The sequence below is a fragment of the Adelges cooleyi genome, unplaced genomic scaffold, assembly GCF_023614345.1.
Source record: "Adelges cooleyi isolate 19-005CV unplaced genomic scaffold, UGA_ACOO_1.1 ACOO_flye_CR_arks_rails_tigmint_CR_PRNA_8, whole genome shotgun sequence".
Lineage (NCBI taxonomy): Eukaryota > Metazoa > Arthropoda > Insecta > Hemiptera > Adelgidae > Adelges > Adelges cooleyi.
Genome location: NW_026096513.1, coordinates 442,290 through 469,135, shown reverse-complemented (window position 1 = coordinate 469,135; position 26,846 = coordinate 442,290). Strand labels below are relative to the sequence as shown.

The 26,846-nt window shown below is 36.3% G+C and overlaps 1 protein-coding gene across 1 annotated transcript; it reads left to right on the top strand.

Annotated features, from left to right (window-relative positions):
• Positions 1 to 25,863, top strand: LOC126845712 (homeobox protein SIX6-like). Its single transcript, XM_050584555.1, has 2 exons — positions 1 to 1,053; positions 25,284 to 25,863. The coding sequence occupies exons 1-2, from the start codon at positions 359 to 361 to the stop codon at positions 25,546 to 25,548; spliced, it is 960 nt and encodes a 319-aa protein (XP_050440512.1). The 5' UTR covers positions 1 to 358; the 3' UTR covers positions 25,549 to 25,863.
• The last annotated feature ends 983 nt before the right edge of the window (positions 25,864 to 26,846 follow it).

Here is a 26,846-nt window from a genome sequence, read left to right as displayed (position 1 = left end):
TATTGCGATGATCTGACGCAAACGATACCCCGGTCGACGAAAATATTTTATCATTATACACACACTCCGTCACACACACACACGCACACCGGTCGTGTGTGCGCGCCGCGATTACATTAGGTATAATAATAATAATAATAATAATACGTACGCGTTCGAATCGTAATCGAATTTCATAGGACAATATTAAATACTATTTTAGGCGTTATAATTATTTATTATTAACTGTACCCGACTACCGTCGTGTTCGCGTCGACTCGACTCCGCTGACCGTTCCCGCTGTAATTTGATCGGTTCGGAAAGTGCATAATACTATAATATCCGTTTTCAACCGGTGCGTCCGTAGTGGAATGTAGTGATGGCATTGGGCATATCTTCGACGCCGACGGATTCGTCGGGACGGGGATCGCCGGTGAGTCCGATTAGCCCGATCACGCCGCTGCCCACGAGGCTGGCTCCCATGCCGATGGTGCCCAACCCGATGTTCGGTCTGCCCATGCTCAACTTTAGCGTGTCGCAGGTGGCCAGCGTGTGCGAGACACTGGAGGAGAGCGGCGACATCGAGCGGCTGGCCCGGTTCCTGTGGTCGTTGCCGGTGGCCCACCCGAACATCGTCGAGCTGAACAAGAACGAGGCCGTGCTCCGGGCGCGCGCCATCGTTTCGTTCCACAGCGGCAACTACCGCGACATGTACACTATCCTGGAACACCATAAGTTTACCAAAGACTCGCACGGTAAGCTACAGGCAATGTGGCTGGAGGCCCACTACCAAGAAGCGGAAAAGCTGCGAGGCAGGCCGCTGGGGCCCGTCGACAAGTACAGAGTCCGCAAGAAGTTCCCGTTGCCCCGGACCATTTGGGACGGCGAGCAAAAGACCCACTGTTTCAAAGAACGCACCCGGAGTCTGTTGCGCGAGTGGTACCTCCAAGACCCGTATCCCAACCCGACCAAGAAGAAGGAACTGGCCCAAGCCACGGGCCTCACGCCTACCCAAGTGGGCAATTGGTTCAAGAACCGAAGACAGCGAGACAGAGCGGCTGCTGCCAAAAATAGGTACGTCCAAAATAATTGTCTTATAATTTTTACTTTAAGTTTTAGAAATCAGTATTTATGCGTATTAAATTATCTTACTGTTTTATTAACGCATTTTTAAAAAACATTGTTCCCGTGGGAAAATTGCTTTTTTTTATTGGTAATTCAAATGCACTACTAAATACACTGCAAAATTATAATTAAATTATTTTTATCTTACTTTAAAAGTTCCGGTTTGAAAATAACTTCGTTACAATTGAAAAAAATACTTGTTTAAAATAAAATATATAGGTATACAAAAAAAGCTTAACTTTAATAATAATTAATAAACATATACCTTGGTGATGAATATAACTTGATTTTTGTCAAATATCTGAGCATTGAAAATGTCTCAGTCACAAATAATCATACATGTAATTACAAACTTTGGTTCTTTTAATTGATTGAAAAATAAGTTTCGATTTATTTTTGAAAAAAAAAATGACTACAAAAAAGTAACTTGAATTACGTATAAATTACTTTCCAAAAAAAATATTTTTACTTTCAAAAATATCATCAAACTACTTAAAAAATCATTTCGTTCCAATAACTTGTAATTCATGTTAGATACTCCCCAACACTGATATAAAATATTACCTATACATAGGTAGGTACCTAGAATTTGTATAAAGGCCAGACGACATTTTAAACAGATAAAGTGCTTGTCAATATTATTTTGCAACATAAGTATTTTCTTTTTATTATTTCCAACAGCAACACCATAATACGGTAAAATGTAAAATTAATTTAAAATATAACATTTGCACTGAAAATATTAATTTTACATATTCTCCATGTATAAAACATGGATCCAGGAAATTAAATTTTCTAAAACTATAATATTTTCATAACTCTGCACCTATTTATAAAATTAAAATTTAAAACTAAAATATTATTTATTTTAACTATGCACTATCGATGTTATATTTAGTATAATATAATAATATATTATAATAATAGATACATTTTTATTAATCACATAAGACAACTGAAGTCGATACTTGTTAGTTAGTTACAACATAAATGGACTTATATGAATATTAAAAACAAAATTACTCAATACAATCACTGTAAAATATTGGCTAGAAACGTAAGTTGATCTAATCCGCAATAAAATTTAGAATAACTGATAATTTTCAATCTGATATTATCATTAGAATAGGCGCCATAATTATAAACTATCAAATTTAAATTTAAAATACAAATGTAAAGCTATTATTTGCTTTATGTGTAACAAGTTTTGTACCTATATCTACGTACACGACACAACCGAGTCCGGAATACACACAACGTTTTAAAAAGATATTTATATTAATAAAAAAAATACATATTATAGTATTTTAATACACCCCTGGGTGGCTTGTTCATTCATTATAATATCATAAAACATAATTTGTTCCACCTCATTGTGTGCTACCGAATTTACGCTTAACTATTTTATATGCATATAGGTTGATGGAAAATTGGTTTTTTTTTTTTTAAATAAATATAACATTATGTTGGTTTACAAATTAAATAGGAACCGGTTTTACATTTACTTTTCATGAACCGATAATATTATATGTATAATACTACCAAACGCGTCGCGGTTACAATACCCATATATGTGGTCTGTATGGAGCGAGTGAGGTGGAGGACAGTGATTAGTGTCTGGCGTATCATTATTACAATGTTTAATGCTTCTTTTCGAATTTAAATCAAGCCTAACGTTTGACATTAGTATAATACATCAGAAATTCCAAATAGTCTGCTCACAGTGCAAGTATATGTAACCAAGGTACATATGTGTTTTGTATAAAATTGTGAAAATGTTGACCCTTTTTTTAGTTTATTTAATTAATTGTGTATCGTTTAATGTTTAAACCTAATGTCTCGTCTAAGTCGATTCCTTTATGGGATTTTGTACATAATATCATAGCTTTCGATCAAAATCGAATAGGATGTCGTATGTTTTTTTATTATTTTTTGCCTATCTCGCAAGTATATAATAGCAGTTCCACCGAATTCTCAAGTGGCGGTGTCGGTCAACATGATACACATATACAACAATAATAATACAACGGTTATTACTAGGTATACTGAGCTACACTATATAATGCTATACTCTATTTTTTTTCTTCTTCTGAATAGTCAAAGAAAAACAAACACTTATGTACATTACATCGAATGTACGATTGCAATTCAAACGTTTACTATATAGGTACACACACACGCAGAAAAATGTATTATAATAAATAATAGTGTATATACGGCGAGTCCACGGTTGCATATAGGTGTACTGAACTTTACAACACAATGTGTAAAACACAAATAAAATGTACATTAAATCGCATTACAATGTACCTAATATTATATCGCATAGTATTAAAACATAATATTTCTCATAAAATACAACAACTTTGTTTTAAATATAATAATTATTATTCATAACAAAATATAAAATGCATCGAAGTCCAAAAACAAACATTTTCGTTTGTACGCTATTTATATAAAAAATGTTTAAACACGATATCGTACCTACTAATAACCAAAATCCGAAATAATTGTAGTTCTGTTTTAGTAGTTATATTATTGTATTTGTACTGATGACGGCATTTTCGACTGCACCGTGAGAAACGTCCGTTATGAGCTATCATGATCATTTTGATATTCAATACTCGTCCGTCATATTTTTCCACGAGCCTATTTACACTACCCACATATATAATATAGGTATACTATTGTATAATACAACACATACAAGCGTGTACGGCCTTTTGTTTTTGGCCCCTTATACTACTTGCGCTCTCCGTGTTTGTTCAGGAGGTTTGTGGCTATATTGATTTCAATCGCTCATCCCAGTATGTATCAGAACCCTGTACGGCTGTACCCATATCCGTATAATTTATATAGGTAAATATAATGCATGAGAATTAAAAAAAAATACATATATATATATATATATATGTATACACATGTAGAATATTATATATTATTATAACTCGGCGATTACCGATAACACACACATTATCCTGCGCTATGTACTAGATACAGGAAGGGTGTACACGTATTATGCGTATAATAATATAATACATAATAATATTGTATAAACGTTAAGTCTGCGCGCTGACGGACACATTATCGCCAAAAACGACCGTGTTGGGTGTGCACGCGCCGGCCCTGTAATTTTTTTTCTCTCCGGCCAAAGCTGCCATTGTCATCCCTCAAAAAAAAAAAAAAAACCCTTATCAGGTCCGATCGAAACACGACCTTACATAGTACGCTCCAGTATATAATATAATACCTATATACACACAACCGGCAGCTGCCCCCGGGGGTGTCAAATTCTGGATCCATTATCAAAAACCGTTCGAATACGTTTCGCCCATATAATAATAATAATATAATCCCTAGGCGAGCGCACACACTCACACGCGTTCGTTTACCTATTTATATTGTAGAAGAATACATCTACATGTATGTATATATATATATATATATATATTATATTATATTATCGTATATTATTGTAGCCGGCTGCACGAGGAACGCGACCAGACTAAATTACACGGTAGCTACTAGCTAGATAGATTTAATTGGACGATAAAAATATAATAACAATAATAATATAATGTGTATTGTGCAATAATCGTACACACACATTGTACATAGTATATATTTTTTATTGCAAATATAATAGAGAACATGACGCGATCAGGTCAGAACTCGGCAATTTTTTTTTTTTTTTAGTAGACAAAATTCGCTGAAAATAGCAAAAACTTTTTTTTCACAATTGGTTTTTTTTAATAAAAATTTGTTGGACAAATTCTTAACGTCAAATTGTGTTAAAAATCATATACTATTATTTTTTTTTTTTCGAGACCTAGTTATCGAGGTGAGGCGTATAATATATATAATATAATATAGATATCTACTGGAATTAGTTCCCACCACTGAAATGAACACATGCGGTTAAGTTGATCAACACTAGTAGCGATTGTACTTACATAATAATATAATGTATACGTATCGGTTTTCCCAGTTTTCTCGTTTTGCGGTTGTCGGCCGACCAAAAAGTAAACTTACATGCGGTCAGATAAAAAATTAATTATACACAGACATAATATAGTATCGAATCGTCGTAGCGGAGCGTAGTGTTTGATCTGTGCCGGCTCAAAGAATAACAGTATAGAGGTTACTAAATATTATTTTGTTACTAAAGTATACATAATAATAATAAAAACTTAATTTTTATTCCTAATTATAATATTATTTTATCGTTACACCTTCATTGTGTATAACATGTAGGCCTACCTACCTCCCAGCGCGCGTCACTTGTCGGTTTTGGTATTGGCTTTAATCGGTACGGTTTTTTTTTTAAGATTTCTCTATTATATTACAAGCCGCCGTGAAAAACCTTAACCCGTAATACGACACTTGCTGTTTATTTTTTCCTCAGCATTATAACCGAGTACCTATTATGAATGAAATTTCATAACTTATTTCGCGTTTCGCCAACGTTTTTTTTTAAATATTATTATACGTCCATTTGCCGCCGTAACATAACAGCCGATATAATCACTTCCAGTCGGTTGACGTTTATGTAAAAAAATAAAAAAAAATATATATATATATAGGTATAATACAATATAGGTATCTCTATACGGTTACACGTGCGGCTCGCAGTTCGTCTGTCGTATCGGCGAACCTGGGCGCATTGTGCGTGCGCGCACATAATATTATAATACTTTGTTCTATACATGTTGTATAGTTTGTATGTGTTGTGTAGAATACGAGAGACGAACAAGAGGATAGTCATATACCTACCTATGTAATAAAATAATAATAATTTTCGTATACCGGTATAGGGGCGACTTTGGCCGGGGTGTCCGGTTACCGTACGGCACGCAACAAGTCTATCCCGTTTACACGACTCATTGAGTCGATTTTTCCATTAAACCAACTTATATACCGCCGCTATATACCTACTACCGGGGTATTATATCGTTGCCGTCTCCTAATAACGCCGCACTTATATAATATAATAATACCGTGCAAAACCGGTTGACTTTGTGTCGGGCGGCGTCTTAAGTCGCGTAACCCTATATATATATGTATACAAAATTATAATATTATCAGCCAGCCGCGATTATTTCCGGTCGGCCGACCTTTGTCGTACGAGACTTGTCGGCCGACTGGATTACATTTTTTACACGTGACGTCCAATGTCTTTGTGATAGTTGATTAAACGATGTGACAAATGTGTCGCCTGTGTGCCGCGAGTTGTATTTTTACCACGGTACAAACAGCTAGGTACAAGCTATAACGTTCTAGTACACATAGGTGTATAAACAGTGGCTAAAACTACAGTCACCGTTATACCGAGGCTGTAAAACGCATGTCAAACGTTGTCTCGGCATATGTCTATAAGTACCGTGCCGGTGTACTTGGAGCGCCGAAGGGGCTTACGCGACCGAGGGAAAGCGCGTTCGCATCCGTCACATATGTGTCTTGTCAAAATATAAGTACACGTATGTATATACACATATAGTTATGTATAGAAAGACCATGTCCTCGGCAGTTGACGAAAACATCATCGTTGGTGGGCAGCACAGCCGTCGCGTATGGCGTCCCAAAAACGAAAACATTGTTTTAACGTTGACGGGTTAAGTGAAAAAAAAAAAAAAAAAAAAATGGAAAATATAATGTATAATTGTTCTAAACTTAGATCGCGCAGCACTTAGCGTTATTGCGCCCGGGAAAACGATACTCTTTTCGGGTCGGACGCTCAACAATAATAATATACATCCTACCTAACACTATACTTGTTTTCAAAAAAAACAATTCCTATAATTGACAACACGGATCGCGTCGACACGTTCGGCAAAAAAAAAGAGTTTGTAATAATTATATTTTGTATAAATGCGGGATAACTGGTTTTCGACATTGATCCGCTCGACTATGATGTACTTACGGTGTGTAACCATTGCGTTTTGTCCGTTTGTGTTTAATATGAAATAATACAAGGCACTGAACTTGGCCCACACGCGGTCTACAGTGAACAGTCCACTTTGGGTCGCATGTTCTGTTTTCATTTCGATTCGCCCGGTGTAAACTATTTAGGTACTATTGTACACTTTAGTGTGTTTTTGATCATACAATAGATTTTCCCAATGAGACTTTTTTCATAGTTTACCATACATTTTGAAATAGATATTGAAAAGAAAACTCGTGAACGTCAGCCTCGAGAATACATTGAAAATATCATTTTTCTTTCCTGTGAAATTTGCGCATCTTTGTGATGTTCAACTTAACGAGTTATACTTAAATGGAGTGGCTTGGACAACATTTGTATTTCTCGTTTGGCACGACGGCGCCGCCAAAACGAGATCACAGTGCGTGCTTACATTTAATATACCTACACTATGTATACACGGGAAGTATAGTGCTCAACGTGTTGTCCCTCCATTGGGCCACACGTTATAATAATAATAATAATATTATTATTATTGTGTATTGTAGTTCGCGACCGACAATGATGTGGATTTTTTCTGTTCTAAATTCCGCATATTATACGGTTCTCCGCGGTCTTTGCCCTATATAACAAGCGTTTTATGAGAATGTCATTAGATTATTATATTGTGCTTGCGGCCTAGGTTTACGTACCATAGATATTTGATGTATATATTGTACCTAAAGCGGTCGTGAGATAATATACATTTCAACACTGTCACCTGGGCCCTTTGTACGGGGACTGATCGCGGCGGGCGGTCTTCGTCCGGCCACGGTAATTAGCCTGCACGCTGTGCCGAACCCGTTGTCGTTGTCGAGTGGTTCCAGGGTGTCTGATATTATGTACATGATATCGTGTGTACACAGGGGATGCGTCGTTTATAATAATATACTGGATATCGCATTACATCGTGTACATAATAGAGCCCCCCCCCCCTACCGCGTTCCTCCCCTGTGCCTCGAAGTTCGGTAGTTAAATGCGTGTACACGTCGGATCGTAGACAGTATATAATATTATTATTATTTTATGGGACGTATATATTGTGTCGAGCACACGGTAGTCAAACTATAGATCCGGATCGCGTTACACCTACCCGAGTATAAATACGTTTATAGTAGGTATATGTTCGGCTAGAACGTACCTATTTTACGCGGGTAATTAACCCATAAAGGTTAATTCACGGTTATCTGCGGATAACCGTGAACGTACTGGACAGCGGTACGGTACACTTAGGATGTATATAGTTGTGCTCATTTTAGAAGATGCCGGTAAAGATTACATCGGCGGGCGCCGTAGACTTCCGTTGGGTCACCTCGACAACAATAATAATAAATAATAAAATATATTAATGAATAATGATAATAATAATAATAATATTAGGTATATTGTACGGTTATGGCGAGGAGTCTGTGGGTTTGTTATTAGAGGCGGCGTTTCAGGTTACACACACACAAGCATACGTCACTCAGTCGGGTCACCTGGCTTGCGGTCAATGTGGTAGCTCGGATAGAAAGGAAAAAATAAATAAAAGAATCGTTTCAAAGACAACGCAACATCTAAAAAAAAAAACAACAACAACCTATTGAAAGGCTTTCGGATAAATCCGCCGCACGTTCTGTTATACGATATTAGCCGATCGGTGTCGTCTTTGCCCGTCGTTTGATATTACCGGTGGACCGTGTTAGTCCGTCAGCCTGTATATATACGAATACACCTGAACGGCAAAACGCCAAAGACAACGTTGGTAATTTTTTTTTTGTCCCTCATTCATGAAAAAATAAAATTTGACCGGTATCGTTTATACTCGGTTGGGTTAGGTTAGGTTATTCACGCATAATATTACTGTCGAACGTCTGTCGCATTGGTGGTGGCCGCCAAGAACGTTTTTCGGGACAGCCGACTTTTTTCTTTTCTTACCAGTATCAACATATCAGTACTTAATCGGTAGGTATTGTAATATATCTATAATAACAATATACCTATTGAATTCCATGTAGAATTCAATGTCGCCAATCGCTTGTTCTATGTACAGGATTTCTCATATCAGATCTGAGTGGGCCGTGTCCGAATAGTTTAAGTCGTTTAAAACGATATAAGACGTGAGCCGGGTGAAATTAAATCAAACAGCCAATAACTAATGGCGACATTTATTAAAAAAATTAATTAATTTTTCAACGCCCGACTCAGCCAGCGTGTGTGACGAGAGCCAAAAGAATACAAGCAATTATTTATTTCTGCGGCTTGAGGCAAGTAGGGCCAGTGTTACTTTTCGAAGTTTGGAAAATTTAGAGTTTTCGTTTTGCTTATATGTTTTCATACACTCTTATTAATTATCAAATAACAAATCTATGATTTTTGTCGGACTCGACAGAGCGTTTGATTATGTAATTACAAAGTAATTTTTAGTGTAATTCATTTTGACCAAAATTTGAGATTGGCCCCTTTTTCTAGACGCGAGCCACAGATTTGATGTATTGGCAGCTACATTTTGTCACGTCGAAACGTTTTTCTAAAGAAGTCTCATCTGCGACAAATGGTTCGCTTTTGTTTTTGGATAACGGCTGAAAACGCCCACTAGGTTTGTTCAACACTTTTACCTCATGGTCGACACGGGATTGCGCGCACAAGAGGGTGTATAAGTGGCTTGCATACTTGGCGCGTGTGCTCGAATGTAATTCAGCTAGTGTACGTTTTATTAAGTGTACCTACCCGCCTAAAAGTGATTCGGCCGAGCGCCATTCGAGTCGCTGTCGTTAATAATTCATCGTTTCGACGTTTGTCGTTTTCCAGCTAAACGCACAACGTACTCGCTCGTGTATAGTAGAAAATAATTGTACACAACACTATAGGTACACAGCGGGAACTTTGCGGCCTCGTATGAATTATATATATACTATATATACATATATATATATATATATATATACTATACTGTTACATAAGTTTCGACGTCAAGTACACCGTCCCAGAAACGGCAAACGGCGCTCTGGCTTTTCTATGTATGTAAGTATACACTATCGAGTGGTTCACTCGACGCGGGTCATACCCGTGTGCACGAATGCGGAATCCGGCAGTCATTACGGACGTAAAAATAAATAAACAGACGACGGTGACACGACAATGTACACCTATGTATTCGGCAAGTGCAAGTGCGACACGGTGCGTTGGAGTGTTTGTCAAACAGCGAGCCGTTAAATTTTAATTGTATCTCCTATTATGTATACCTACTGCTTGTACTACTCGTATTGTGTACCGTTATTTGCCTTAGCCGTGTCCCGTTTCCAGCCGTGCTTCGCGGGGTGTTGCCTAATCGAAAGCAGCATTTCCGAAAATCCCATTAAAGTAGTCGACCAACGCGGTAGTTTATTTTCTAACGACTCCGGCACGTTTTTTTTTTTTTTTTATCTAATAAAAATGTGTGCGCGGATTATGTCGTCTGTGTGAAATATAGGTTTTCAAACTTTTAACGCCCCGCCGTCGTCACCTGACGGATTGATCGCGAACAAACATCAAACGGCCTCTCTCTCTCTCTCTCTTGGGCGCATAATAAATGTGTAAGCCCCTCGCTGCGACCGGTTGGCACCTACGTTGTGTATTATATATTATATTTAAATCCCTTTGAGTATAAAACAATTTTATAACAAACCGCGCGAACCCCGTAATTTGCGTCACTGTCGCCGACGTTCAAATCGATTATACGAATCGCTGTTTGCAGTATTTATGTATATAGGTCCTACATAAACAGCTACAGCAACTACAACGTAAATAAATAGCGTTAAGTGTTAACATTTACTTTGGCGACTTTCTTCTTTAAAACGGTTCGAGAAATCTGCGGGTGACGTGGGCCACCGAATTTCCCATTAAAATCGCTTTGGGTAGTAGGTATATTATTATGTATCTGTGTATAACTCCAGACTGGGAAATAATTATTCTATACGATTATTATAATTTTATTACTCCGGTAAAAATCGTCAATCGTTATTATAATCAGCCGGTTAGGCCGATTGATTTGATATATATATATACAATCGACGACCAATCGTTGTCTTATTTTTAAGTAATCGTATTGCCGTATTCGAATAAAATATTCGGCAAATAACATTAAAATGTATTCGAATAATGTTTCGTTAACCTGTTGAAGCTATACAGCGGTTATAACCGTATTATTTTAGAGAATAAAAATAGGTAATAGATAAATTTCTTGGTTTTTTTTTATTCAATATAACGCCCCACTCTAGTTTAAAAATTACAAGATTTTATTTCCATATTTTATTCGTCCTACTCTCTATATTCGAAGTTGACTTATATTAGTATTATGTCTCAGCAAGACAAAAAAGTCTAAAGTCAAAAAAGGTCTAAAAAGACCAAGGGGGACCTATCCCCCATTTCCCCCTCTCCTATAAATACGTCACTGCTTTGCATCCCAGCAACAATAATTATATAATTTATATATATATATATATTAATTCCGAATTTCTCTCTCTCTCTCTCTCGCGCGGTCTCAGGTTTACTCTGTCGATGAACATATTTTAGTAATATATGCAAATTCAACACAATGGCGGTACGATTCGGCCAGTGTAATAATATCATGATGGCGACAATACAGTATAATATTATGCTGTACTATATGCGGTCGGGAGTCATGGTCGTACTATAATAATATAATACAATAATAAACGCGTCCCCGATTTACCGAAATCGTCATCGTTATAATATACTATACAATATTATTATCTGCCATAATGCGCGCATCCGTCCCCGCCAATATTATATATTATTATACATAATACCTACTGTTAGGGTAGTCGGTTGGGTGTACATTTTTTTTTGTTAAATCGAGGGGGGACGTTGTATTTTACTGTATGTATACAATGATGATAGAGACGTATATTTTTTTTATTGGATACACAAACGAGTATGCCGAGTCGAACGTTAGCTCCATTCCCGGTGTATGTACCCAATGTATGGTGTTATGGGCGTAACCGCGTTGTGTCATCATCGTCCTGTAGTCATTTCCCCCGTCACACTGATTACGCGCTTATACGGGGCAAACGACGACAATAATTAATATCGCACCCCTTCCCAAGTGAAACGGGCTACCACCGCCACACCATGGCCGGATAATGATAATAATATTAGTGGCAGAAATAATCGTAATAATACAAACTACGGTTAGTGACGACAAAACAAAATAATAAATAAATGAAAAAAAAAAAGAAAGGCACCCACGTATGATATTTAATTTAATTTCGACGGTTTTGTTGTGTACAATACGAATTATATTTTCGGTTATGGTCCGCCGCATTGGTAAATTGCTATCGTTCGCATAACGCCCGCACATAGAGAAAGTCAGCTATAACAGTATAATATAATATTATGTTTCCAACGAAACATTATTTCGGGTATAACAATAACGCCCAAATACAAACGTATGACACCGGGAAATTGCAAAAAAAAAGAAAAGAAAATATGTATCAACTTAAAATTATTTTCCACGTCAAGAGAGGTTCCGTTATTATACGTAAAAATTATATATTATTGTCTCGGGGTGGTAATAGCAGTCATAACCACCATGCAAAAAACAAAAATTAACTGGCCAATACTGCACACCACCGTGCTTCAAAGGTATAATCTAAATTGGTCGTAAAATAATCACGTTTCTCTTTGACAAAAGTATAAATTTATATCACACCGATTTTCTTTGGTATAATGTACCCACACACCACTCACACAATATGACTTATTAATAATAATGATTATACCGACCGCAGTTCAAACATAAATAATTTGACGATGATGAGTATTTATATACACAATTTATTATGTTCTCTCACTGTCACTTCTGCTTAGTCAAGACTAATACTTAAACAGATAATACTTTCGGGCTTCGGCAGAACACAATAGAGTAGCTCTTATGTATCCATATTAGATAGGTATAACAACTTGATTTTTGAAGTAGCACCATATTATAAACCGTATTACACATGTCGGTGTACTTGTGTATGCTATTTATTTATTTTTACACAATATGGATTATGTTTTTCTATTCTACATGAGCGCTTGATGATCCAAGATCTTATACCTAGTAATATAGTCGGATTTTTTTTATTGTAAATAACGTCATATTTTAATAAGGGATTTAATCGTATTATCAGATATCAATATACACGGAATTTCAGTGCCGGGTGCTTTTTTTTTTTCAATTGTTGAACGATGATTGTACGACACAGTTTGTATTGTCTAAGATATGATGTACCCGTATACGTCATATACTTTGCGTGTACACATTATTGATCATATAACTCACATTTCTGTATAACAATACTATATAAAATTGGATTCGTGACCGCTATAATCAAACACTTTACTCAATATTACGTTTTGTATAAAACTATAGCTGTATACCCACCTACATAAAGGTGTTGTATTATTTTGTTACGCGTGTTCCGGACGATTTTTACCAACGCCCTCGCAATGTTGGCAATAATAATAATATAATGGAAACGATTAGACGGTTGTCGGTGTGTGTATATAAATATATTGATTGGGGCGGGCGATATTGTCGGCGGCGCGGAGGAGGTTTGGAAGAGATAAATGATGTTGTCCGTGCGAGGTGACAAAGAGAAAAATTACTCAAACACCGCTCATAGGAACCGGCGGCGGCAAATATACACACACACACACATATGTTATAGACAAAACTAAAAAAAAAAACAATAACGAACACCTATATTTTTTTATTATTGCTTTGGGGATTACAAGTGGACCCGCCGCCGTTGCTGCTGATGAACGCTCATCGATCAGTCGAGTCCCCGTGATGTCGTGCGGACGTGTGCAGTAACGTTCGGTCCGACACCCTCCGCCGGGTAATTGAGTCGTCAACCCGAAAACGATTCATTATGATTTTTGGTAGAAAAAAAAAAAAAAATAGTAAATTAATAGCGCCGGAGGATAATACAGTATAATATTATAGGTGGCCCGTACCTGTTTGCGCGGTGCCCAGATGTCTGGGCCGGTCCGTCTGTCTGGAGAAGACTAATAACCTAAGAAAATTACCAATTACCGGGTATCGAGTTCGGCAGTGCGTTTACAAATCCGAATCTGTAAGGTAAAACGACCGAACTACGATAATAATATAATATTATGTTTTCCTTTTGTGTGTGGAAAACGCGCGAGCGGTTTTCGCTTGGTTATCACATTTCTCGGATAGTCCTAATGATACACAAAGTCCGATACACCACCACCTTGTACCGGCGTAGGTATCCACCGCCTGTATAGTCTCTTTGTAACCATACTCTCCTTTGTGCTCCGCGTTTGTTTCTAGAAACCTAATTATAGCGGTTCGTCTTTTGGCCGCCGCCGCCGCCACCGCCCTCCCTTAGTAATAATGATAATCTGCACGAAACGACGTGGTATGCTTTTGTGTATTGTCCCTAAAAAAAAAGGGAAGATTGTCACCGTCAACCGCCACGTTGATAATCTCACTGTTATAAAATAATTACAAGTATTTCTTATACCGTTGTGATGCGAGCTAATATTATGTATAAATGATAATAGCAAAGATAAGTGTGACAATTATTGTTGTTTTTGTTCAATTATTTCAAGTTATTACATTATTGTTGTTTTTATTAAATTATAAGTGACTTGTCAATGTGTTATTAAACACTGTTACCTATTCACATTTCAGTCAAACTGGTCGGTCGGTTATTTCACTTTGAGTTATTATTTCTCATCTATAACATGGTATTTATAGGTATATTATATTTGACAAATAGGTATTAATTTCGTCGGCTATAAAATATTTACTGAATGATTTTTTTTTTTATTATTGTAATCGCGTTAAAAAATCCCGTTGACGCGTTATTTGTCATCGAGCTTTCGTTGTTCTTTGTTTCGTCCTAAACGCTGTGCCCCTCGTTGCAGACGCTGTCGTTTAAGGGTGAAAAGGGACAACAACAACAACAACAAAAAAAAAATCAAATGAACACAACGATTTGTTTACACGCGAAATTCAAATCCAATTTCCGCCCGACACAAGGGTATAGAGTGACGCGCGTTGATCAGGTCGATTTTTGTCCTGCAGGATTATCATGGGTCCCGGCAGTAGCCGAAGGGGAATAAACGCCATGGCAGGATAATAATATTATACAAAGTATTTTGGGCTACACAACGATCGACTTGCAATATGCGTCCAGTCTCGCTCTATCTCACTGCGTTTAATAACGCGTTCATCGATCGTTATTCTATTCAAATCCTACAAGAGTTTTGTTAGCGACATTAACAAATTAACCTCTCCTAGGTGTATTGTATCATTTCTTTACTATCGGTCCATTGAAGTTGTTCTACTATATGTGTATTATACTATTAATCTATCTATTGACTGGAGGTTACTTGCAAACGACCGCCACGCAATACATCCCCCGATAGATCTCTAGAACTTATCTAATGGTACTTGGCACGTGGGAAATAATGAACAATTACAACAGTCCGGTCCGATATGTACCGTTCTATGCGTAGTTGCCAATTTATGTACTTACCTATACATCCAAAACAAAAATATTAAGTATTAAACATGGTCTTCAGAGTATTGTATGATACTTAATTATTTTAGGCTTTATTGTCTATTCATAATAAAGATTTCACTTTATTATCTTAAACAATCAAATATAATTTGTGTAGCTAAAATAATTATTGTTGTTTTTGAGGGTGAGTCTAACACAATTTTTTCGATTATTTAATATAACTTATGATTATTATTATTGTTTATGTATTATGAAACTATTTTAGGTAAAACAAATATTTCATAGAACTACTTATCATGTAACATACAGTTCTGAAGACCCTAATATGGTAACTGGTGTTATATAACGTCTAACGGTATACTTAGTTAGGTACACTCGATAATTATCGGTGTATTCGCATACTCTTGTGATAAAAGTGTTTACAAATACGTTGTGTATAAGTAATAGCTCCGAGATAGCATTTGGAAATCATCATTCGGTCGACCCGGTCATATGTTATGAGACGAACGGGGGATAATTATAGGATAATTTGTCAATTAACAACATCATAATACATATGTATAGAAATATAAAGGCAGGTAGGTAATGTTATTACCGACGCACCAGCTCTTTATATAGAATGTTAAGTACGGATATTATATTATTAATTTCGAAACCGGTTAAGGCGCGGACCACCTTAACCGACGGGGATCGGTCGCGCGTTGGTTATTAAGACGTTAATACGAAAATACATTTAATACAAGATGTTTTTGGTCAATCAATGTTTGTTGGAACCCTTTTGAACCGGCGTGTTCCGTGTGCGAGATGTTAAAAAAAAATCCTCAGAACAATACGTAATATGTTTCGAGGTAATTAATGACTTATAATTATTATTTAAAAAAAAAAACTGTATTATACAGACTTAAATCACATGGAGTGATTAACGCGGGCAACAGAACATGGTATAAAAACAATAATAATACAACGTGAGATGCCTATTAAGAACGGTGGAAACAAAATTATTAATATAATAATAGAAAATAATATATCCACCGCGATTAATTTGTTTGGTGTTTGTTATCACTACTTTAATCGTCGTGTACTTACAAAGAAACCTAATCTTAGAAGCTAAATAACATGAAATAATTTTAAAACGGGCAAGGGGGCGCGCGTGACATTTAATACTCAATAATTAACTGTACGTTTAAAAAGGGGTTATAACACAATGCAAGTATACACAATAAACAGTATAAGGTTATCGGGCTATATGATTTTATATTATATTAGATATACAGAGAACGCGATATTATACTATAGCAATGTACCGTTATGATGTAATACATAAGTATAACATTTGCATAAAATTATTGCAAATATGTCGCATTGTTCCGTTTCCGTTACAACATAATTCGGGGGAGAGAAACGATGTAGGAGATATCCACGCAACAATATAATAAAAAAGGGAAAGAAAACCCTTTTTTTAATTTATAAATAAATATGTAATGCAATAACTTAAACCGAAAATAACTTATATTTTCAAATAAATAGCGCCAAGACACGAATGGTATAAAAAAACACTGTTTGATTCGTTTACTTTTTTTCGATTTTGGGGGTGGTTTTAGAAAATAACGAACAACTGATCTGCAAAATCGAAACAATCAAATAAATCCGCAAAATGGTTGTTTCTAATGGAATTGATATCCATAGTTCATAAATCTGATAGATTATTTAAATCGTTAAAAATATATACCATAAGCTCAAGTGAATCAACTGACCAAAATTGAGAACAAAAGAGTTCAATTTGTATGTGAAATATGTTTTTATCATTCTGGTAAGTGGCATTTTATATGGACTATTATTATATTTTTGGACTAACCTCTTCAGTTTGTTATCAATCAAGACTGAACGTTAAATACGAATGTACAAATTTTATTTTACAACATTTTTGGCAAAAATTTCAATTTTGGATATTAGATTGGATCTGTTCTATTTGACAAAATCCGTTATGTTTTAACGATTACCTACGATTATTCGGATCGTTGTTCAGCTTCCTCATAGTCACGTTTACACGACGATTAGCAGTAGGTATAGTTTATAGAGCGCGTTAAATGCCAAAAACAGGAGATGATTCGCATGACAGATATTATATTAAAGTCATTACTCATTATACAGTCGTGCGGTATTTTAGTAGTTGTACAGTATTGTCGTATATGTACCTACGGTGAACATTTATTTTGTACCTACGACTTTGTATGTACATTAAGTTTGAATTTGATGATTTGTACTCTTATCTAGTATAATTATTCTGAAAAATTTTAATCGAAAAAGCGACTTGCAGACAATATAGTAATAACGACATGGACGGTGCGCGGGTAAAAGGGAGCAAGCGAAAAATTCCTATTTCGACAAATTTGAGCTTAAACGTTTTTATTTTCTGTAAGAAAAATGTCTCTGTATTTAATTTTGTACAATACTCTTAATGACTCGTTGTGGAAATGCCGGTTTTCTGCACAATAAAAGCGCGCATTGATTTACATGCTTAGTTGTGTAAATCTGATAGATGCGCCTCTGTACGTACATAATTGCCGCTGGTTTTTATCCGGTGTAGTTTTTACGACAATACTGTTAACGTTGTTATAATGTGTTGCGCTTCGAGCCAAAAGGGTGAACGGCTGACTTAATTGCTTTTGTGCGTGCGGCCACTGCCACGCCGGCGGTGTAACCGATTTCGGTGTAGAATATTACCGCTCGGGGGTGGACAAATTCGCCATCAATCGGCGTACACCCGGTATGTAATATTATATTTTTTACCATGATGTATAAAATTATATATTTTTGTGCGTTCGGCATCGTTTTCTCGTCGGGCCCGCCGCAGCGATACGACTCGCTGTGATGTATACTTTTAAATCAAGAATATTGAATTTGAAACGATTCGACTGGAAAGTCGGCTGCGGATGTGGGGGTAGGGTGGACAAAAGACGCGGTGATGAATCTCATGACTCGGAACAAATTTAAGGACAATGTGAAAAGAAAATGAATATAAAAAAAAAAAAAAAAAGCAATGAAATAATACGAAGGGGACTCCTCTCTGCACGCGAACGTCATGCCGGTATTGTTGATTTGAATAACTTGTAATACGCGGACAGACAAATTGGTTATTTATTTTACTCTTGTTTTGCCGAGCACTGAACGAAGTCAATTATTGGACCGTTTGCATGTGCATGTGTGCGTATAGCGAGCAACTATATCCTTTGATCTCGGCACATAACGTACTATGGGAATTTACAAATCAAACGTACCTTATTCAGTTCACTTATATATATATATATATATATATATATGTACGCATTTTGTACAAAAGTAAACTTGAATATATATAGAGCGGTAATTGCGCGGTCGTCTTACACGTACCTACACATCTTGTACCTACACGAGTTTTTGTGTTTGATAAAAAATAGAGTAAAGAAACTTTTGATTAGATTACATAATATGTTTACAGTAATAACTCCCTGATGGAAACAAAAACCCACCAAATCCTAGGGTCCAGACAGTGGTCGAAGTGAAGGGGAGAGTTACGGGAAAGGGGGTGGCATGATAGTATTTTCCATTCCTCCACTTCTTTTTTTTAAAACTATCCATCCCTCTTGGAGTTTTAAAACAATTAATTGTTTTATAATTTGTTGTTCTTACAAAGTTTTTAATGTTCTTCTATTTTATTTTTATTAAGCCACAACTAAATCAGTAAAAATGCATTAATTTTATTTTATTATTATACTTTTTTTGATCCCCTTCGACCATTGGTATTCTTTCAAATCATTAATGATTACATTACATATAAAAAGGTCATTCAGAATGATTGTTTACAGTTTTTAAGTGCACAACTGCAGTAGTAGGTACAGTATTGTACCTATCATTTTTTGTATTAATCATTTCAAAACCAGCGGTTTGTATTTGTCGTTTGTTTATGGACCGTGCGGGTCGCGGCGGTTCATTGAGTGTTACCGGAGCCGGTCGGCTTAGGAAACGATTTCGGTTACACAAGAGTATAATTTTTTGCGTGATCCCAGATAGTAATACATAATATGTGTATAGTATAAACTCATAGACCACACAGCGCAGGAACAATATAAGTATAAAATATATACACATCTAAAAAAGATCCGATAACGCGATAATAATATATAGGCGGATCTCGGCTATAATAATACATAGGTCGTATATGCGCCCACTAGAACATAATATAATATAGTTTCATTTCGTACAATATTGTTTTCATATAATATGACATTTTCGGTTTGAACAAAAAGCAAAAAAAAAAAAAAACGGCACGGTCTGAGGTTGTTTATCTAACCGGGGAGATCTGGCAAAATATTATTGGGAACATAATACGGCGTTCGGGTGTGTTTGGCCGGGATGGCACCGACAACTGGTTTGCCAAGACGACGGCCGGAAGTATTATGTCAAGTCCAGTTTTTATCAAAATACACATAACACAAACAACAGCAAAAAAAAAAAAAACAAATACATACTTACCAGATGAAACAACAGTGGAAAAAAAATATCGAATTACCCCTGGGCGGCGGTATATTGCAAAAAAAAAAAAAAAACCTCCATGCGATTTCCTCTCTGTCTTTCTCGAGTGTGCACAATGTCTTATTCCGTTCTGTCTAATATCTCTCTATCTATATCTTTAATGTAATTTATTTATCGACCACGGTACATTGCACACGCGGTCTGGCAAACATCAAATGCCGGTAAATTTCGATTTGTCCTCCGGCCGAACAATGTGGCGCCTCGTCTACCCTCAACATTTTCGTGTGTGTGCCTTTCGGGAGCCTCTTGACCAATAAGCTAAAAGGCGCCCAAAAACAACACAGACTTCTTTATATTTATATACTATACACGCGCGTCTTATTTTTTCACCCTAAACGGGCACACACAAACACGGATGTTGCCCTCGTTACAAAACAAACTCGACCGAGAGTGTGTGTATCTTTTTTTATCCGACGAAGCCCATCCCCGCGTGTGTACAGCACAAATGCGCCTGTCTATCTACACATTTAATAATATCATGAGAAGATGTATATATATATATATATATATACACACACATGCAACACCGCCGGGATGACTTCTTGTATGTTTTGGGCCAAGGGGGTGTATAGAATGTTGTTTACGTGAGAACCGTGGGATCACGCGGTACATAGCCCCCGCGCTTTTTAATGCAACATAAGCGCTTGTATGTGTACAAATCAAGCGGTACGGTATCGTGTTACCATATTTTATGTATTATTAATATTTTTGAAGTGCCGCAGTCCTTTTTGAATGACCGCGATACTTAACCGTGGACTTTGGCCTCTGCCGCAGTATTTTACACAATGCATACCATATAATATAATATTATACAATAGCGATTGGTTCTAAAACGAGTTATTTTGTTGAGAAATTTGTAAACGTTACGAAGCCCTGCAAATCGGTTTGGAATTAGTAAAAAAAAAAAAAAATACACTAATTTGTTTAGATTGTTATTTCAATCCGTTTGAGCGGTCCTAAACGATTTTTCTCCTTAACCGTATTTGTTGATGTTACAAACATTAGCGAAGTCACATTTAGTCGGCCGAATTTACTTTAGAAATTATTTTCAAAACCTTTTTAAAACTTTGTAAAATTAACTTTTTTTTAACCTAGTACTCAAAAAAGTACTTAATACTATAAAAATCATTATTAAAAAAATACTTTAAAACTATAGTAAAAAATGTATTTTTATAAATAAATTTTGTGTTTGATGCAATAACTTTTTTAAAAATTATTTTCATTTTTTTGTACAGATTAACTATTTACTCGTTTACTCAGGGTGCAAAGCTAAAAAGAGGCGCACTAACTCCTCCTCACCCTATGGCCTATCATTTCTCCTGGCTATATGTACCGTTATACGATTAGAACGTTATAATTTAATATGACAATTTATGCAATTAGAAACCACTTTGGCCGCTCAAGTGTAGGCGTATTAAAGTTATAAAAATATCATATGTATATTATAATAACATTATTCGTTTAACCTGCTGTGTCGTTAATAAATAATATTTACTACAATATGTGACGAGGGCTAGCGTATATTTGTTTCACAAAGATTAAATGATCAGGAACTTGGAAAAAATAAGTAAAATAGTTAAAAAAGTATATATTATCTAAAAAAATTACTTTAGTAACTATATATTATATACACGGGTGAATTCTGAAAATGGCTCCATAATGGAGTGTGGGTTTCGATTCCATACATTATTGTATATTTTTTTTTTTTGTAGAATATAATTTTTGTCCGCCCGGATGAGTTCCTCTTGACGGCCGGCTCCGCTCCTATCTATATGTAGGTACAGCTGGCGCCTGTAATTCGCGCAAGTCATTGGGTTTATATATAAATAAATATTGGTTTCACCGTTGACGGCGTAACCTCGGGTCTGGGCCGACAACGAAACCGGCCTCGTCGCCGTCTCGTCATAATAATATTATATTTTATATTAAAACCGCTCGGTTCGTTAATAATAAAGTACCGGGTCTCTAGTCCTTAAAAATATATAGGTTAGGTACTTATAACGTCTAATGCTGCGACTAATGTGTGCAGTTGGTATGTCCGGTAGTCAGCGGTCATTGTGGCGCAGACACCGTGGTTCGGTAAATAATATTCGATTATTATCATTGTCAAGAAGCTATCTAAAGCGGGGTTGAATCTGTAAAAAATCACCTCCTTCTTTTACGAAGTCGGTTAAAAAACGAAAGAAAGAAAGAAAGGAGAAAGGAAATGTATATTATCATAATAAAAAAAAATTGTCAACAACGTGTGTGTGTGTGTGGGTGGGTACACGTGTATATTATAATATTATTATTGTTTGTGGATCCTTTTGGAATTCTCGGACGGTCGTGCTTGGCCAAAAAAAAAAAAACGCGCACGATGACGCGATGGCGACGACACGGTGTATATAATATATATTTACCACACGGTTTTGGGTTTAAAATCGTCAATGTCATCGTCGTTAAATAAACATGGCACCGGCCACGGCAGAGTCATTAAATTGTCAAGTGCTTATATAAATATAATATATACGCTATATACAGAGCTCGGTGGGCGGATACACCGGGGGGGCCTGTGAAGGCTGTGCTCGCCACACACACACACACACACATACGGAAATATAACGCCTACCAGGCAAGGCGACTACAATATAATAATATTATGTGTAGAAAATAACCCCCAAAAAAAAAAAAAAATCCAAAATCATATTGCAATTACCGTTCCGGGTTTAAAGTTAATATTGTATTATATTATGTACATGTATCTATACTGAAAATCACACTGCGCACGCCGCGACGCACGTTATTATATTATTATTGTATAATAATAATAATAATAATATGTGCGTTCCCTCGTCGTTATGCATTGTTACCGAACCGCACAAGCACAATACGATTTTGATTGTTGTAGAAAGCAAAAAAAAAAACCGTCGCCGTTGCTAGACTTTTCCCCTATATGTAGTTTCGCCCACAGACAGTATATTACTTCCCTCGCCGTATCCGAATGCCTCGCGGCCTCGACTTAGCGCTGTCTGTGTACATATAATATGCGCTCGGACGTCGGTCCGATAAAAAGGATTCTACAAAGACAATCGGAGAGAAAAAAAGAAGACTTTTCCGCGTTTCACTCGACCCCGGCAATCGCCGTTTCAATCTAATTCCAGTAATATTTTTTATATTATGACGACCGACGATCATAGGGAAAAAATATGATTTTCTTTTGTGCGTTTTCAAGTCTATAAGACGTGTACGGACCGCCGCCATCCTGTACATACTAATACGGAACTCTATATATACTTGCACCTCGGCGAAGGGGGTAGTATATAAAATACGGGGAATGGGGATGTTTTTGTACGGCCGATTAGGCGTCGTTGTCGTCCGGGTTAGCGAGCGATTAAATAGGGCGAGGGTGCTGCCCGTGCGCGTTCAAAAGACCGCTAACAGGATAAAAGAGAGTGTATGAAAACATAATAACACACATACACACACCGTGAAATATGTTAGTGATTCGCGACGAGCACCGACGTGCAATTTGTGTACAGCAGCAACTCGCGTGTGCTGGCCAATTGATATCCTATACATGGGAAATCCTCTAAGGCGCAGATGGCGTGAAATCGACTTGTGCGTTTTACACATTTTATTTACAATAACACAACGAATCTATACCTCACTTCGGCCGCCGCTATATGGTCAGGATTAATCGTCAGGGGATAATAGAAATAGTATTATTATAAATTTAAGCAAATAAACTAAAGGAGCTCGTGAAAAAAAAAAAAAAACAGAACTAGAACGGTATTCACAGTGTAGTGTATTCGGCGTACAATGAATAATAGAATAATTGGGGACAGGTAGGCAGGTCGTTCAAACTTGACAATCTTTATAACTCTACTACAGAAAGCTATGTGGTGAGGAGTTGTAAGGCCAAGAAGGTAGGTATGGAAATAAGTTTTAAAAAGTACATCAGTAAGAGGTATTATAATATAGCAAATACACGCGTGACTTGAGCGGACTGCCCGTGACACTTGAAGGGGTAAAAAAGAGTGACCGGCCGAAGTCTTGATTGATGTTAACAGTAAAGCGTGGGTCTTTTAAATTGTACCGATTGTATTCGTATTAAACGTGATTAGTGTGTGTATGGCGCCCGGTATAGTGGCGAGGGGAGGGCGACATCCTTTCAACCGAAATCACCGCGTATTCTCTTGACGTTCTATACTATGTTATACAGTTTATAATATTATAGGTCCCCGCGGCACTTCCCGTCTATTATTGTCGTTCATATCCGCAAAAAAAAAAATGTTTAATAGCCCGTTATTAACGTCAAAAGTACCGCGTGAAAATGGGCTAGCACGTTATAATTAATGACCTCGTAGTCAATTTCCAGCGAGTTTAGCTGTTAATGGAGCTTTAGCTATAATAATAATTGTGTTTATACTATATTATAAATTGTATCTGCGACAGCGTTGGGAATTCTTCAGTATAGATAATTTTGTATAGTATACCGACAGAGTAGTAGTAATTATAAAAGGTTATTTACCCCTTTACATTTTTAAAGTAAACAATATCATTTTGCGTAGGAACGGCGTACACAGGTGCGTTAAAAAACGTTTTGCAATAGATAAATTGACGTGATTGTGCACCACAGTTTAGGCAACACCGCGCATGGAGCTGGATTGTTAATTATTATAATTTATACTCATTAAAAATTATGTGGTGGCGGTTTGGCGTAATTTCACTGCTCGTTAAACTGTCGCCTATGTAGTAAGCATACACGTTATATCGTACGATTTATACTTGACTGTATTATACGATTATAAACGATTGGTACTACTATTTTTAAGTATTTTAATAAACAAATGTTAAATTAAAATTATATATATATATATATAATAGTTCAAACAAAATCCGTAAACATCGAATAATTAAAATTTCCATAGATTATCTATAAATCGATTTTTATTTTTTAACGAATATTTCTTAATTTAGACACATATTTTTTCTACAATTTGTATCTAAAATGAGTGTTGAGACTTTTGACTAATAATAACGGGTTTTATGAAAACTTGAATTTTCATGTAACGGACATGATTTTCCGTACAGTATAATTTCTAGTTAATGTTACTAATACGTTTTGTATTTGTCTGTGTTGGCAGGATGCAACATCAACAACTGGCCGCCCAACTGGCCCATTCCGGCGGACGGCACCTGAACCTGAGGCGGTCCATGTCGCCGGGGGCGATGAGCACCACAGACTCCGAGTCCAGCATAAGCCTGGGCGCCCCTTCGCCCGGGCCGCCGCCCTCGCTGCAGTCGCTGCCTCCCCAGCTCATGTCGGTCGACCCGCCGCGCATAGGCCTCACCAACCCTTCGGCGTGCACGCTACCGCAACCGCTGGCGCTGCACAGGCCGTTCACGTGATACAGTCCCACTCGCCCGCCCATTAGCGGCTGGTGAATCGACCTGATAAGAAATACACACAAACCCGGCAAACAAGTATAAGTACATAACCGAAAAAATCCGGCAGTATTGTGTACAATGTTTTTTTATTTCCCCGGCCAAGTCAAAACGACCCGAGTCTTATACAATATACAACAATATTATTCTTTTTGCCAGTGCCGTGCTGCCTGTTTAGGTATCCTGGATACCATGGTTAAAAAAAAGGGCAACAGTCTTCTCTGTCGTTATTATAAGGCGTGTGCTACCTTATGGCACTTGTCCTACCCCCCCCCCCCCCCCACTTGGCACGGCTCTGTTCTTCGCAACAAAAAAAAAAAACGTGTATACTATACGCAATCAACGCTGTTTGTTATATCGCGGTATGCGTTAATTTCGATTAAATTATTTTGTACATATTATATTATTAAAAAAAAAAAAATTGTGATACCGTTTGACATAATAATTACTCTAAACGCAACAGTAATACTATTACTATTATTATTATTATATAGGTAACTACAATCGCGCATGTTTCACCGCTTGGCATTTGGACAAGTTTGCTGTCACAAATACATAATAATATTGTTATTATCTTATAATAAATTCACGAGACAAAATAACGACTTTGGTTTTACATATTTGATTACAATAATATTGTGACGTGCAAGAAGTGTTTACTATTATTTATATTATAAATGTCTGTCGGTTGAGATATGTTGGTTTTAGCATTTTATACAGCGACCCTCCGTACATCATTGTTATTTATATTTGGAAAAAACACATACTAAATAATAAAGAAATTGTAAATTGTATTTAATATTTAAATCATGACCGCTTTGACTATACGAAACTAAATAATAAAGAAATTGTAAATTGTATTTATTATTCAAATCATGACCGCTTTGACTATACGAAACTCACCATCCTGTAGCTTATACATACCTTACATACACATAGCTATTGTACCTTCCCATAATATTATATAACAATTATTACTATTATTTATACATAGTATAGTTTATATAGATATTTGTAATTATATACATATAATAATATATATTTGGTATACTTATTTTACTATTAGTACGTTTAAACGCGGTGCAATTATCATAACATTTTACATAGTGTATTGTACATATATATATATATATACGTGTAAACTTTCCTTATTTAAATTATACATGATAATATATTTATAAAAGAAATATGTATGTGTACGTAGCAGTATATAATAGTTTATTTATTGTATTTCGATAACATTTATATAATGTGTATTAAAA

Excerpts from the sequence above, each read along its gene's own strand:
- LOC126845712 (XM_050584555.1), top strand. The coding sequence starts at position 359 with ATGGCATTGGGCATATCTTCGACGCCGACGGATTCGTCGGGACGGGGA. Across the intron at positions 1,054-25,283 it reads GCGGCTGCTGCCAAAAATAG|GATGCAACATCAACAACTGG; the intron begins GTACGTCCAAAA and ends CTGTGTTGGCAG.